Genomic DNA, 14299 nt, shown 5'->3' on the forward strand with positions numbered 1-14299 from the left:
CTGGGAGGCGGAGGTTGCAGTGAGTGGAGATCGTGCCACTGCACTCCATCCTGGATGACAGAGTGAGACTCCATCTAAAAAAAAAAGTAATAATAGTAATTATTATTTTAAGGCTTATCCAGCAGCTATGATTTGAATAACTCTAGGAGACCAGAGAGACTGGGGCTCTCTATTTTAACTTCAATTACGCATTTCTTCCCCAACCTCATTGAGAACCAAATGCTGTCCACAGAGCTGGGTGTGAACTACGGTTTAGAAGGGTCAAATTTCCAATTAAAGTCATTGAAGAAAACTTGAAAGGAGTGTCTTCTTTGTAAATGGCCTCCCTCCACTGTCTCCTTGCCTTTTCCCTGAAGCGGGGCTAGGAGTGATACTTCTGCTCTAGCTTCTGTTCAGAATGGCTTGGAGAATGCAGTATTTGAGTGAAGTCCCTGTTGACTCAATAAGTCTCTAGCCAAGAAGGGAAGATAATTCTGTAATATTAAGAGTGGAAAGAGCACTGCATATAGATAATGAGGAGGGGGGTAAATGAAGACTGGTGGTCCCCATCCTCAATAACCAGTCCCCTGGACCACATACACAGGAGTATAAGGACATTTCTGGATGTAGCTTCTGTGGTTGCAGAGGTTGACCACACTGGGGGAAGAGGAGATGCTAAAGAGATATAGAAAAAGACTTCTTATCTGTAAACAGATTACTCAAGCCACAATGCTAGAAAAAGGTCAGGTATGAAGGGATACCTCAGGCAAGTTACAGACTCTAGATAGATGGAAAAGGGCCTTGTCTTGTCCTTTCCCAGGGATGTTCATGGTCAATAGGCAAGACAGGGAGTCAGTAGAGCACAGGGCTAACAGGTACAGGCTCTGAAGTTATGTTGCCCAGGTAACTAGCCAGGCTTTGTTGCTTACTGGCTATATGAGCAAATTTCTTAATTATTCAGATCATTTCCTCACCAGTCAAATGGGGATGATATTACCACTGTTGTGAGATAAGGAATGTAAAATAACATGCTGGTCTTTCTTATAGTAATTCTTGTCTCATTTATCATACAGATTTAATTTTATACCAGGAGAGGCAATTTACTATCCCTGCTATCAGCCTTAACCTTCATCTATTGGTCCCCAGTACTTGTGCTCTTCATAGGCCTCTTCAGAGGTCTTCCAGGTAGTCCAGTAGAAGGCAGAAAGACAGAAATGCAGGAGAGAGTACTGTATTCCAGGGTCTGGGTCTTAGCTTTGCAGAAGAACAGGGTAAGAACTAACTTTTTTTTTTTTTTTTTGAGACGGAATTTCGCTCGTTACTCAGGCTGGAGTGCAATGGCGCGATCTCTGCTTACCGCAACCTCCGCCTCCTGGGTTCAAGCAATTCTCCTGCCTCAGCCTCCCGAGTAGCTGGGACTACAGGCATGCACCACCATGCCCAGCTAATTTTTTGTATTTTTAGTAGAGACAGGGTTTCACCATGTTGACCAGGATGGTCTTGATCTCTTGACCTTGTGATTCACCCACCTCGGCCTCCCAAAGTGCTGGGATTATAGGCGTGAGCCACCGTGCCCGGCCCAGAACTAACATTTGTTAAGCTGTTACCATGTCCCAAGCTGTGCTAAGTAGTCCTCTTATATTCATTTTCTCACTCTGGTGTGTATTTTGATCTTCACCACTTTTATTTTACCTAGACAACTGAGGCTCAGATTAAGCTACATTCTTAGTAGCAGAATCAGGATTGCAAATTTCAACCCTTTTCCTCATGTTGTAGTGAGCTTGGATTTCTAGTAGTATCTACTCACTTATTAATTCATTATTTTTTAAAGAATATTTGTTAAGACCCTTGACAGAGGTTGTGCTGCTGGTTACCCCTCTGTATCTGCTCTCCTCTTCTTCCTTATTCATTGAACTCTCAGTTTTTAGGTACACAAATGACTGTCAAGAGTATAGACTCTTGACCTCCCTTGCAACTGGAAGTCGACGTGTGTCTAAGTCCTCACCAATGGCATGCAAAAGGAAGTATTCTTAATGGGCAGGGGGTACTGTTATTCCCACTCTTGCCCCTTTCTGCTGACTGGATTTCAGACAAGATCATGGGAGCTTGAGCAGTCAGCTTGAACCATGAATGAAAGCCATGTGCTGAAGATGACAGAGCAGCCAGGAAGAAGGAGCCTGGGTCTCATACTGGAACTATCACACTAGTCCTGGATTGCTTATATTCAGTCTTATATGAAAGAGAAATAATCTTTTTTCATGTTTAAGCCACTTTTATTTTGGGCTTTCTGTCACATACAACCAAACGTGACATAGTATCTCCATAACAGGAAGTCCCAAGGGTCATAACTTTTCTTCCCAAAGTTACTTAGCTAATATTTCCTTTCTTAAGATTTACATTAACTGTCAGATTCTTTAAATATTTTAAAGATCTCAATAATTGTTTTGGATATTAAAATTAATAGCATTCACAATCATTAATTGTAGCATTTTAATTGCAATAATAAGCACTTCTGTTTATTTCCACTGACCATTACAATTTCAACATATGAAACACATAAAGAGGTTTGTCTCTTTGAAAATAACTATTCAGGTATTAATAAGTTCAATTGAGATGACTGGAGTAAATAAATGAGTAAAAGAGACATAAAAGAAAGGCATGATTTAGACATTTTTGTTGAAATCTCATTTGAAGAAAACTGCCAACAGAAGTGGGGAGGTCTGTATGGAATCTAGAAAAGAATTTAAGGTGGCCTAGGTCTGAGCTCACAGGAGAGAAGGCTACCATTGCAGGCATATGTTTTTGTGGGACAGCAGGAGCCTCAGAATTAGGTGATCATGACCATCAAAACCATTTGATTAACTTTTTTCAGTTTGACTCTATATTCACTAAGCTACTTCTGATCATTATGTGGCTTGAGAGAGAAAAAGAGAGAGAGAGAGAGAGAGAGAGAGAGGGTTCACCTAAGGGTCTATGAGGTTTTACTAGAGCAGCCAGCTAGCCCCCTTATCTCTCATCTCAATCAACTCTGCCAGAATTAATAAAACAAATGTGGTTGCTTTTGTTAAAAACATCAATAAATCAAAGTATGTTTTAAAATAATTTTTAAAAAACAAAAATATTCTTAAAAGTCAATAATCTATCTCCCTAACACAACCAAAAAATCATTCCATTAGTAAATATTTTGATGTACACGTAATGAATTGACTACTATGATTTTAAAATACAAAGATACGAATAATTAAACAATGGAAAAGATATGTTAATGATATGACCCCAGCCTAGTTCTTCATTGATCAGCACCTGGTTAGTGGCTTCAAGCTTCAAATGCGTGGCTGCATCCTATGCTTTTAAAAATTCTGATAGGCTTCACTCAAGACTAGTTACATCAGAAACTCTGGGGACACAGAAATCAGTATGTATATATACATGCATACACACACACGTATATGTATATATTCTCTAAATGATTCCAAAGTTCAGTCAAGCCTGAGAACCACCGATCTGGATTTTGAGAATAATATTTGAGGTCACAGTCCCGTCTTAAATGTAAAGTTTCACTTGTTTGTGTTTGCTTTCGTGGACTTCTAGAATTATTTTTGTTTTGCTTTTGTTTTAGAGTTGTCATTGCAATGAATGAAGACTCCCTCACACGGGAAGCAAAAGCAAAAAGTGTTAAAAGTTTCATTTTTCTTCTCTCTGTAAGCCAGAGCATATCTAAAGACAGACTGTAACACTGGCACACGTCAAAGAGAGACTCAGGGATAGATTCACTTAGAAAAGGAGTTTACTTGCAAAAAGTGCAAGGGAGTTAGACTGAAGGACTAGTTTGCCAAATACCAGTACTTAGGGGGAAAAAAAATCTCCTAAAATTACCAGGATTACCAGTTGACAGTTTATTGTTCATGGTGGAAAAACAGTAACTTTCTCATATAGTTATCACATTCACAAAGGTCAGACAAATCGTTAGACATTAGCAAGGTAAATATTAGGGATTAAACTGTTTAAAGGGAGTCCAAGGACATATTAAAGGTTTTATTGTTTTGGAGATCAGAAAATCAGGATGACCCTGCAGTTTTTGGGTTATCTCCTATTAAGTTTAGTCATAATGGAAGGAGGCGGAAGGCTCAGATACTGCCTTTACGTACCCTCAAGCCACCAAGCTGATTCCATCCTGGGAAGGAAGTCACGAATCTGACTTCCTGCGCGCGCTCAACCTCAGGCTCCAGGGGGCGGGGCGAGGCCGCGGGGTCTTGTGGGCAAGCGCGGGAGGCGGGGCTCGGCGTGAGTCTCTGCGGGGCTGACTGGCCTTTAGTGCGGAGGGTGACGATCTGGTCAGGTGAGCTGGCGTTGCGGTTTTCGCCGCCAGGAGCAGCGGAGGAGATCTTTGGGGTGGCCGGTGGGAGGAGGGGTACCGGTTATGGGTACCGGTGAGGCGGAGTGGGCTAGGGCAGGCGGCGGAGGCGCGCGTTGGGGCGGGGCGTCGGTGTCCAGGGTAGCGGCGACCCGGGGCGCGCGTTCCCAGGAGGGGCTCGCCCCAGCTTCCCGGGCCTGCGCGCTCTGCTTTGCGGGCGGACCCTCCACCCTGCCACCCGGGGTGTTGGGCGATTTGCAGTGCTCGAGATGGCAGAGCCGCACTCCCGCAAAGTCCGCGGTGGGGCCCGCCCCCTCGCGGCGTGAGTGTGCGGTGTTCTTTGGCACAGCGGGTGTGAAAGTGGTATCCCAAGCGCTGGAAGTTTATGGTTGCTGGCTCGAACCCTTGCCCCATCGCAGGGTCCCTGGGAGTTTTTGGGCCTGCTCGAGCAGCAGCGGTGATGGGTGACATGGAGAAGCACCTGACCCCCGTCAGCATCTCACTGACTCACTGCGCTTTTATTCATATATTTGAGTCCCCAACAAAGCGTTGTGTAGTTTTGTTTTTGAATGAGATGTACATATATGATCAAACATGGACACTGCCTGAAAGAAGCTTAAACCTAATTTAGTTGTTGAGGCTACGGGTCAGAAGACCTATCTGCATCTGCAACTGTCCCTTCTTAGTGAGGTAATTTTTACTGTCCTAAACAAGTGCTTTTTCTAATTCCGTCTCTCCTTCTCCCTCCTGTCTTCCCTCCCCCTGCCCTCAAGCTTTGAATCTTCTCCCACCTTTTTGGAGATTTTGGCCCATCACTCATCCTTTTTCCTGTATCTTTCACTTTCTTGCTCTTTCCACAGACTATGCTCAAGATCAAGTCTTACATTATCAAAGGCAAATTTACTCTAATCTCCATATAATCTCATTTACTTAACTCAGTTCATCCCCCACTCCTTTTTTTTTTGTCCCAGACTGGAGTGCAATGGTACGATCATCGCCCACTGTAGCCTCTATCTGCGGATCCTCCCCTCAGCCTCCGGAGTAGCTGGGACTACAGGCACCTGCCACCATGCCTGGCTAATTTTCGTATTTTTAGTAGAGACGGGGATCTTGGAGTGTTGGCCAGGCTGGTCTTGAACTCCTGAGCCCAAGCTCTTCCCCCTGCCTGCCAACACCTGCCTCTCAAAATGCTGGGATTACAAGCGTGAGCCACTGCCCTTGGCCTCCCACCCTTAAAAAAAAAATCCCTTTGAAACTCTGAATCGAGGCCAGGTGCGGTGGCTCACACCTATAATCCCAGCACTTTGGAAGGCCGAGGTGGGCGAACCACTTGAGGTCAGGAGTTCGAGATCAGCCTAGCCAACATGGTGAAACCCCCCCTCTCTATTAAAAAAAAAAAAAATTAGCCAGGTGTGGTGGCCCGCACTTGTAACCCCAGCCACTTGGGAGGCTGAGTGAGACTGTCTAAAAAAAAGAAAAAAAAGAAAAGAAGAAAACTTTGAATAGTCTTCATATAATACACTTTCTTTACCTCTATGTATCCTCCATGGCATTTGGCACTGCTAACCGCTTTCACTTTCTTGAACTCATTTTTTTTTGTCATCTGTAACAGTGCACTCTAGGTTTTCCTCCCAGCTGTCTAGGGCTACTGCCTACTTTTTCCTTCCTTGGCATCTCTTCCTCCGTTTAGTGTACTCCAGGTTTATCCCATCCCCCAGTTGTCACAATGGTGAAACGTGACCACATCCTTGATTCTAGCTTCCACCTTTATGCTGGTGACACCTGAATTTATCTATAATTCTATATAGCTACCTACTGAATTATCTCCTCGCCCGATTAGCCTTCAAATTCAGCATATCTCAAACAATTTGACTTTCCATTTGCCCTCCAACTTTGACACCTCTTTTCCTTTTAACATTGTATTTCTTGACTCAAAATGCTGTCAGTAATCTTAGCAGGCTCCCAAGCCAGAAATCTAGGCCACTGTTTGAATTTTTCTCTGTTCTCCAACACCTCAGTCTAGTCAGTCATCAAGTTCTTTTTATTTTACTACCTTGATATTTTCACATAACTTTCCGAATATAGGTTAGACCTCATGGCCTGCCATTTCAAGGCTGTCCCATGTCCATCTCTTCAATCTTCTCTTCCTTCCTTCTCCCTCATAGCCCCTCACTCTGCCCGCCCACTCCTCTCTGTTAGTCACTTGGCAGGCCCCTTTGAAACCCAGCTAAAGTTCCAACACCTCTGGGGATGCCTTCTTTGATTCTACCACCCTACCATCTGACTGTTGCCTCTCCTTTGTGGTCAATTCCATAGCATCTGTATATACCTTGCACAGGGTTCTCAGCCAGGGGTTATTTTACCTCTCAGGGAACATTTGGCAGTGTCTGGCAATTTCTCCCTTGTCACAATCCATGAGGGGAAGGGATAATCCTGGCACCTAGTTGGTAGAGGACAGAGATGTTGACAATCATCCTACAATGCACAGGACAGTACTCTTAAAACAATTTTTTTGGCTCAAAAATGTCAGTAGTCCCAAGGTTGAGAAACCCTGCCCAACATATTTATTTTGTTACTAGTACTTTATATATTTTTTTCTTCTCCACTAGACAGGGGACCTTATCTTGTTTTTGCATCCCTAAATCTTGATTTAGGGTCTTTCACATAGTAGAAGTTAAATGTTGAAAGAAAAAGAAATAAAGGAGGTAATTCCTCAACTCCAGAGATAAGCAGCCTGTGTGCTACCCATAGGGTACTTGATAATTTCAGTGATTTTTCTCCATATTCCCATTCTTTATTGTTACCTTTCAAGGGTGCTCAAACTTGTCTATTTTTCATTTGTTTATTCAGCAGCTGATTTATTTTTAAAATATTATATTGATTTTTCTTTATTTAGCATCACTTGGTTCTCTTCTGTCCATGTTTCTTGGCCACTTATGAAGGAGTAAAAAAAATAGTTAGCTTTCAGAAAAATAAACTAAATAGGCTTATTCTTATCAGAGGTTGGTTGTTCAAAACTCTGCAGACCATAATGACTTCAGCAAATAAAGCAGTTGAATTACAACTACAAGTGAAACAAAATGCAGAAGAATTACAAGACTTTATGAGGGATTTGGAAAACTGGGAAAAAGACATTAAACAAAAGGATATGGAGCTAAGAAGACAGAGTGGTGTTCCTGAAGAGGTAAATTAAGAATTCCTAATTAAACATCCACTGAAATGAGTTTTTTAAAAATAAGGCATAACTTCTTAAAATGTTTTGTGAAAATACTGAAATTGAAGTGGTTTGCTTCACTCTCAATGTTTTAAGAAATTCTGCTTTTCAAAAAGTCTTTGTAATAATTAAATATATTACCATACTTTAAGGCTTAGTGAATAGTTACCAAAAGGATGATCATGTGATAATACTTAGAGGTAAATGACTAGCATCATAAAATAGAGGTGTGTGTGTATAAAAATAATATGTGTAGTTATATATTTAGTGATATGTTAACATACCATATTGGCATAAAAATGCAGTTAGTACCTAGGTTCAACCAAAAGTTTTTCTTAAGACAGTGCATTTAAGTATGGCTGGATTTTCATACTGTACATAATAGGGAGGCAGTTTAGTTTGCCTTTGCATTACTGCTGGTTCATCGTACTAAGGCTGAAGATAGGTCGTTTTTGAAGTTAGAGTTTATGGTTGCAAATTAAAGGTATAATTAGAATTTCTAGGTAACACTTTTTTCTTGTGAGTGAACAGTGTTCAACATTCATCAAAGTATGAATTAAACTTTTCAAGCATAATTATTATGAGTGATGATAGTAAAACACTTTAAATTGAAAAATTCTTAAAAGAAAATATAGTGAGAATTTTAAACATATCTAGTTATACAAAGAGTAATAGAGCAGAATACTCACAACTTTTGTGTTTTTTTTTTTTCCCGTCTTAGAATTTACCTCCTATTCGAAATGGCAATTTTAGGAAAAAGAAGAAAGGCAAAGCTAAAGAGTCTTCCAAAAAAACCAAAGAGGAAAACACAAAAAATAGAATAAAATCTTATGATTATGAGGCATGGGCAAAATTTGATGTGGTAAGTTAATCTAGTCATTTGCTTCTTAATATTTGAGTAAAATTTTCTGGGAGTTAGCTGATAGTCATGGGCTAATTGAAAAATAATGTACAGTTATGGCCTGTGTCTTTCTCTTAGACACTATTTTATGTGGAATAAACATTTAATTACATAGCTCTTTAGTTAATGAGATAATTTTTTTTCCTGCAATCTTCTTTCAGGGAATGGTAGCTAAAACAGCCAGAATTTTGTTCTTTTTTCTTTCTTTTTGCAAACATTATTATTTATTTACTTATTATTATGTATTTATCCAGTGTACTCTTCATCCAGTTTCCTCTGGTGGTTACATCTTTTTTAGCTGTAGTATATAGTATCAAAACTAGGAAATTGACATTAGTACAGTGTGTATATAGTTCTATGTTATTTTATCCCATGTATAGGTTTGGATAATCCAACTACAATTAAGGTACAGATATATGGCACCACCACAAAGATTCCCTTTGTGCCATTCTTTTATAGTCGTACTGCTCCCCTCTTCCCCATCTTCTCTAACCCCTAAACAGCCATAATTCTAAGATACTCCCAGAAAAGAATGTACAGATCAGAAGTCTTTGTTGCAGACTGAAGGACCTGTAGAATTCTGCTAAAAGAGAATGCCTTTGTGTCTAGTCTTGGGACTGGGGCTGTGTGACAATAAACGTAGGCCTATCTTGATCCCAGGGAGTTGGGCTTCTTCACCCTTCTAGACTGGGATAGCAGATGTGTGTCCTCCCATCTCCCGCATGTGATACAACGTACTTGGAGAATCACCACCAGTGCTCTGCCTTACAACCCTCTACCAATGTTTTAAGCAGCCACTGTCATGTAAGCCTGTGAAAGAGAACCTGTTGGCCAGGCTTATTCTGTACTCTGATCTATTTTGAGGATTGATTTGGTTGAGGGTATGTGTGTTGGGAGATGTGATTACCAAATTTGGAATATATATTCCTTTTTAGTTTTTAAAAAATGTTTATTATGTAATATTTGATTCATACCAAAGAATAGGCGGAGATGTATGTTCCAAAGCATAGTAATACAATGAATACTTGAGCCTACCATCTAACTTAAAGAGAATTTTTCCAATACCATTGAAGCTTACTGGTATGTTCCTTTCTGATCCCATGTTCTTTTCTCCCCTCTACTCCAGAAGTAACCACTGTCTAATTTCTCTGTTTATTATGTTATTTGTATTTTTCTGTTTAACATTTTTATTGAACTATAATGTGCATAACTTACAAAAATCTTAAGTGTGCATCTTCCTGAATTTTTACTCAAGTGTACACCTGTGAAGCCACTGTTTGGATCAAGATATAGAACATTCCGGGAGGCTGAGACATGAGAATGGCTTGAACCCAGGTGGTAGAGGTTGCAGTGAGCGGAGATCACACCATTGCACTCCAGCCTGGGAGACAGAGGGAGACTCTTAAAAAAAAAAAAAAAAATTTCCAGCCTCACAGAGGCCTTCCTTTCAGTAGATAACTTCTCAAAAGTAGCCACTGTTCTGACCTCTCATACTGTAGGTCAGTTTGGAATTTCACGTAAATGTATTATGCAGTATGCATTCCTTAAGTTTGGCTTCTTTTGCTATCATTATCTGAGATCCATATTGTGAGTAGCAGCAGTTCTTTTTCATTGCTGACCAGAATTCCATTGTGTGGATATCTCAATTTGTGTGTCCATTCTCTTATTGATATACCCTTGTGGTGGTGGCAGTTTGGGGCTATGATGAATAAACCTGCTGTGAACATTCTTGTACTTGGCTTTTGATGGACATAAGCACCCTAGAGGGGATTTGCTGGGTCATCGTTTATAAATACATTTAGCTTTAGAAAATACTGCCAAACATTTTTCCAAATTATTTGTGTGGTATTTTGCTTTTCTTTCTTTCTTTTTTTTTTTGAGACAGAGTTTCACTCTTGTTACCCAGGCTGGAGTGCAATGGCGCGATCTCGGCTCACCGCAACCTCCGCCTCCTGGGTTCAAGCAATTCTCCTCCCTCAGCCTCCCAAGTAGCTGGGTCTACAGGCATGTGCCACAATGCCCAGCTAATTTTTGTATTTTTAGTAGAGATGGGGGTTTCACCATGTTGACCAGGATGGTCTTGATCTCTTGACCTCGTGATCCACCTGCCTCGGCCTCCCAAAGTGCTGGGATTATAGGCGTGAGCCACAGTTCCCGGCCTATGTGGTATTTTTCTTAATAAAACTAAGGCTAGTTAAGAGAGAACTGGGACTTTTATTTAGTTTGCCATCTGCTTCAGGATAGTCCCAGTATAAGAGAAGTAAAATTTTGGGTCTTGAATTTATCACTGTTGGAAATGATACTTTCTGAAAATAGAATTTACTCCCAAGTGTCATGTAGCCTGTCTTCATTTTTTTGTGTGACTTCTTGTTACACAGCCTGTTCCTTTTCATCAGTTGTTGTCTTCTTATAATGCCCTTTCCTGAAAGGCATCATTTCAGATGATTTCTTACAGAGATATTTTCTACACAGATATTGATTGAGCTCCTGCTGTGTGTAAACAATGCCATCATGATTGTACTGCATAGCTTGCAATTGTCGTTTTAGTGTCTCTATACAAGATATAGTTGTTTAGTTTCTATTTCGTTCTAGTTCAGATTTGAGCAGCTACCTTAGTGCCCTGCTGCTATTAGTTTTCTGTACTTGTCAGCATAGCAGGGTTGGATAATCCTGACTACAATGTTGGTAGGCTGGTGGTATTTCTAGAATCTTCATGCTAAAACACATAGCTAAATTTCAGTCCATGTTTCAATGTTCATTTAATGAAACTATGAATAATTTTTTTGTTTTTATAAGCAATTTTTTTTACGTAAATAACTTTAAAATAGTTTTTGAATGCAAAAAGGATTTTGTTTACATAATGATTAAAGTTTGTGTTTAAATGTGCTTTAATGAACTCTAATGCTGGTCGCAGTGGCTCATGTCTGTAATCCCAGCACTTTGGGAGACTCAGGTGGGCAGACTGCTTGGGCTCAGGATCCAGACTAGCCTGGGCAACATGGCAAAAGCCCTTCTCTACAAAAAATAAAAAAAATACTTGGGAGGCTGAGGCAGGAGAATTGCTTGAACCTGGGAGGTAGTGAGCCAAGATCGCGACACTGCACTCCAGCCTGGCACCTGGCGAGGAAACGAGACTCTGTCTCAAAATAAATAAATAAATAAATAAAAATTAACTGGGCGTGGTGGTGCGTGCCTATAGTCCCAGCTACTTGGGAGACCGAGGTGGGAGGATGGCTTGGGCCTGGGAGATGGAGGTTGCAATGAGCTGAGATCACACTACTGCACTCCAGCATAGGCAGCAGAGCCAGATGCTGTCTCAAAAATAAAATAAAATTAAATTAAATAAAAATAAAATCTTACTAAAAATCATTGTGTTATCACATGAAAAATGAGAGAAAAATTCTGGTGGGGGTCTATGAAATTATTTATTACCACAAAAGTAGTGTGAGTCAAAAGAGATTGAGAATCTTGGGACTAGCATATTGTATTTCTCCTTTGGTAGAGGCAGCTATATTTTGGAATATACTGAGAGATGGTGTAACATAACGATTGAGAACTCTTGGAGGAAGTAGAGTTGGCCACTTACTAGTTGAGTGACCTTGAATGAGTTAACTAACTTCTGCATTTCAGTTCCCTCAAGTGAAAAATTGAAGGAAAATCAAGTGAAGGTAATTATACCTTCCTCGTAGGTTATTGTGAAGTTTAGGAGCTAATGTGCTCTTTTTTTTTGGTTTTAAAATAGCAGTTTTAAAGCAGCAGTTTTTTTTGTTTTAAAATAAGGAAGAATAATGTTTTTTAAAGAAAACATTCTCTGCTACTGGGGTGCTAATTATATTAGTTTAGGGCTATTTGCAAACTTCCTGTAAGCCATGATACCTAACTGCTAATAGTTTGTGATTTAGGGGTGATTGGTATAGTCTCTTGACTTAGCTTTATGAGTTCAAAGTCAGATTCTTGGTTTGGATCTTGGTTTTCTAAACAAAGGCATCTTTTTCGCTGGATATAATCTTAACGAGAGATTCGGGTTACTTTGTAAGCCTCTAGATCCTTAGATTGTAACAATTTGTAAGCCTGTAGGTCTTTAGATTGTAACAATTTACGTTCTTTTGAGTGTATTTTTTTTTTAGTATGTCTTTTTTTCCCCCTAATGATCATATAATTATGAGCACTGTTTTTCTTCTTTTGATTTTAGGACAGTATCCTTGATGAGCTTGACAAAGATGATAGTACCCATGATTCTCTGTCTCAAGAATCAGAGTCGGAAGAAGATGGGATTCATGTAGATTCTCAAAAGGCTCTTGTTTTAAAAGAAAAGGTATTAATTAGTTAGGTTTTGTTTTTTTCAGGTAAGCAGGAGCTGTAGAGAATCATATGGATCCTAAAATTTCCTGAACATAGTTTAGTAGGTGTTTAAGCTTTATGTTGTTGTTGGCTGCATCCCTCTCTGGAGGCAGTGGAACATAGTGGTTAGGAGTACATGCTTTCGAGCCAGATTACCTGGGTTCAGATCTCTTTTTAAACTTCTGAACTTCAGTTTTCTCATCTGTAAGATGACATTAATATTACCAACTTCAACGGATTCTTGTGAGTAGTAAATGAACTATTTTATGTAAATGCTTGGACTGTGCTTGGAGTTGTCCAGTGTTTTTAGTAGTAGATTGAAGTAACTTGAAATTAGTGTGTGATTCTTGGCATAAGTATTATATTCCACTCCTGCATATCAAAGGCTATCTTTGGCTACTTTTTGGAATGTTCAGTATCTACCTGAGGGATGGTTCATTATTATAAAACCAGCTATATTACTTTCACAAAGATGGAACTCTTTTCAGATTAAACTCTTGATGCTTTTTTTTGGTTACATTTCTGTAGGTTGGTATTGTCAATAAGGAGTATAACGCTAAGTATTTTACTCATTTTTCTGACTGGGTTCTTGGATTGTGCCCATACAATTATCATATATAGTTGACCCTTGAACAGTGTGGGGTCAATGCCTCATGCAGTAAAAAAATCTGCATATAATTCTTGACTCCCCCAGAACTTAACTACTAATAGCTTACTGTTGACTGGAATCAGTATGGATAACACAAATAGTTGATTAGCACAAATTTTATGTGTTATATGTATTATTTACTGTATTCTTACAAAAAAAGTAAACCAGAGAAAAGAAAATGTTATTAAGAACATTTTAAGGAAGATAATGTGTGTTTATATAAACATATTTTACTAAGTAGAAGGGGATCATAGCTTCATCCTTGTCATCTTCACAGTGAGTAGGCTGAGGAGGAGGAAGAGGAAGAATTAGTCTTCCTCTCTCAGGGGTGGCAGAGGCAAAAAAGGTGGAGAAGGTGGAAAGGGAGGCAGGCACACTTGGTGTAGACTTATTGAAAAAATCCACATTTAAGTGGACCCGTGCTCTTCAATCCTGGGTTGTTCAAGGGTCAACTGTAGTGAATTTAACATTTGTAAAAAAGATAATCTTATTTAATTTTCTTTTCTTCAGGGCAATAAATATTTCAAACAAGGAAAATATGATGAAGCAATTGACTGCTACACAAAAGGCATGGATGCCGATCCATATAATCCTGTGTTGCCAACAAATAGAGCGTCAGCGTATTTTAGATTGAAAAAGTAAGGACTTTCTGTAATGTGTGCAAATGTGAATGTCTTATATATATATATTGAGACTAATTTTAAAAAACGTTTGTAATAAAGTGTGGAGGACAGATTGAAAATGTATTGCATTTCTTTTCAGCTGTAAATTTTTATAGTTCACTCCTTTTTATTGAGTTATTTTGTTTAAGCCATTTTAAATATCTGGTGCTAAAAACTATGTTTCCATAGCTCACTTTAC

General features: G+C 39.5%; 1 protein-coding gene across 4 annotated transcripts in view; it reads left to right on the top strand.

The window, feature by feature from the left end:
- The first annotated feature begins 4231 nt into the window (after nt 1-4231).
- Nucleotides 4232-14299, top strand: part of RPAP3 (RNA polymerase II associated protein 3) — a 33908-nt gene continuing 23840 nt past the window's right edge. For 2 of the 4 annotated variants that reach the window (XM_012459107.2, XM_012459109.3), the window contains exons 1-5: nt 4232-4318; nt 7359-7517; nt 8269-8409; nt 12641-12763; nt 13949-14076. In XM_012459107.2, coding sequence (XP_012314530.1) covers nt 7365-7517; nt 8269-8409; nt 12641-12763; nt 13949-14076 — 545 coding nt within the window. In that variant the 5' untranslated portion in view covers nt 4232-4318; nt 7359-7364. Of the gene's footprint in view, nt 4319-7022; nt 7518-8268; nt 8410-12640; nt 12764-13948; nt 14077-14299 lie in introns of those variants that run through there. The other 2 variants (XM_012459108.3, XM_064369837.1) reach the window with 2 other exon arrangements.

Source organism: Aotus nancymaae, unplaced genomic scaffold (genome assembly GCF_030222135.1).
Source record: "Aotus nancymaae isolate 86718 unplaced genomic scaffold, 86718_ANA_hifiasm-v0.15.2.pri h1tg000092l, whole genome shotgun sequence".
In the NCBI taxonomy this organism is placed as follows: domain Eukaryota; kingdom Metazoa; phylum Chordata; class Mammalia; order Primates; family Aotidae; genus Aotus; species Aotus nancymaae.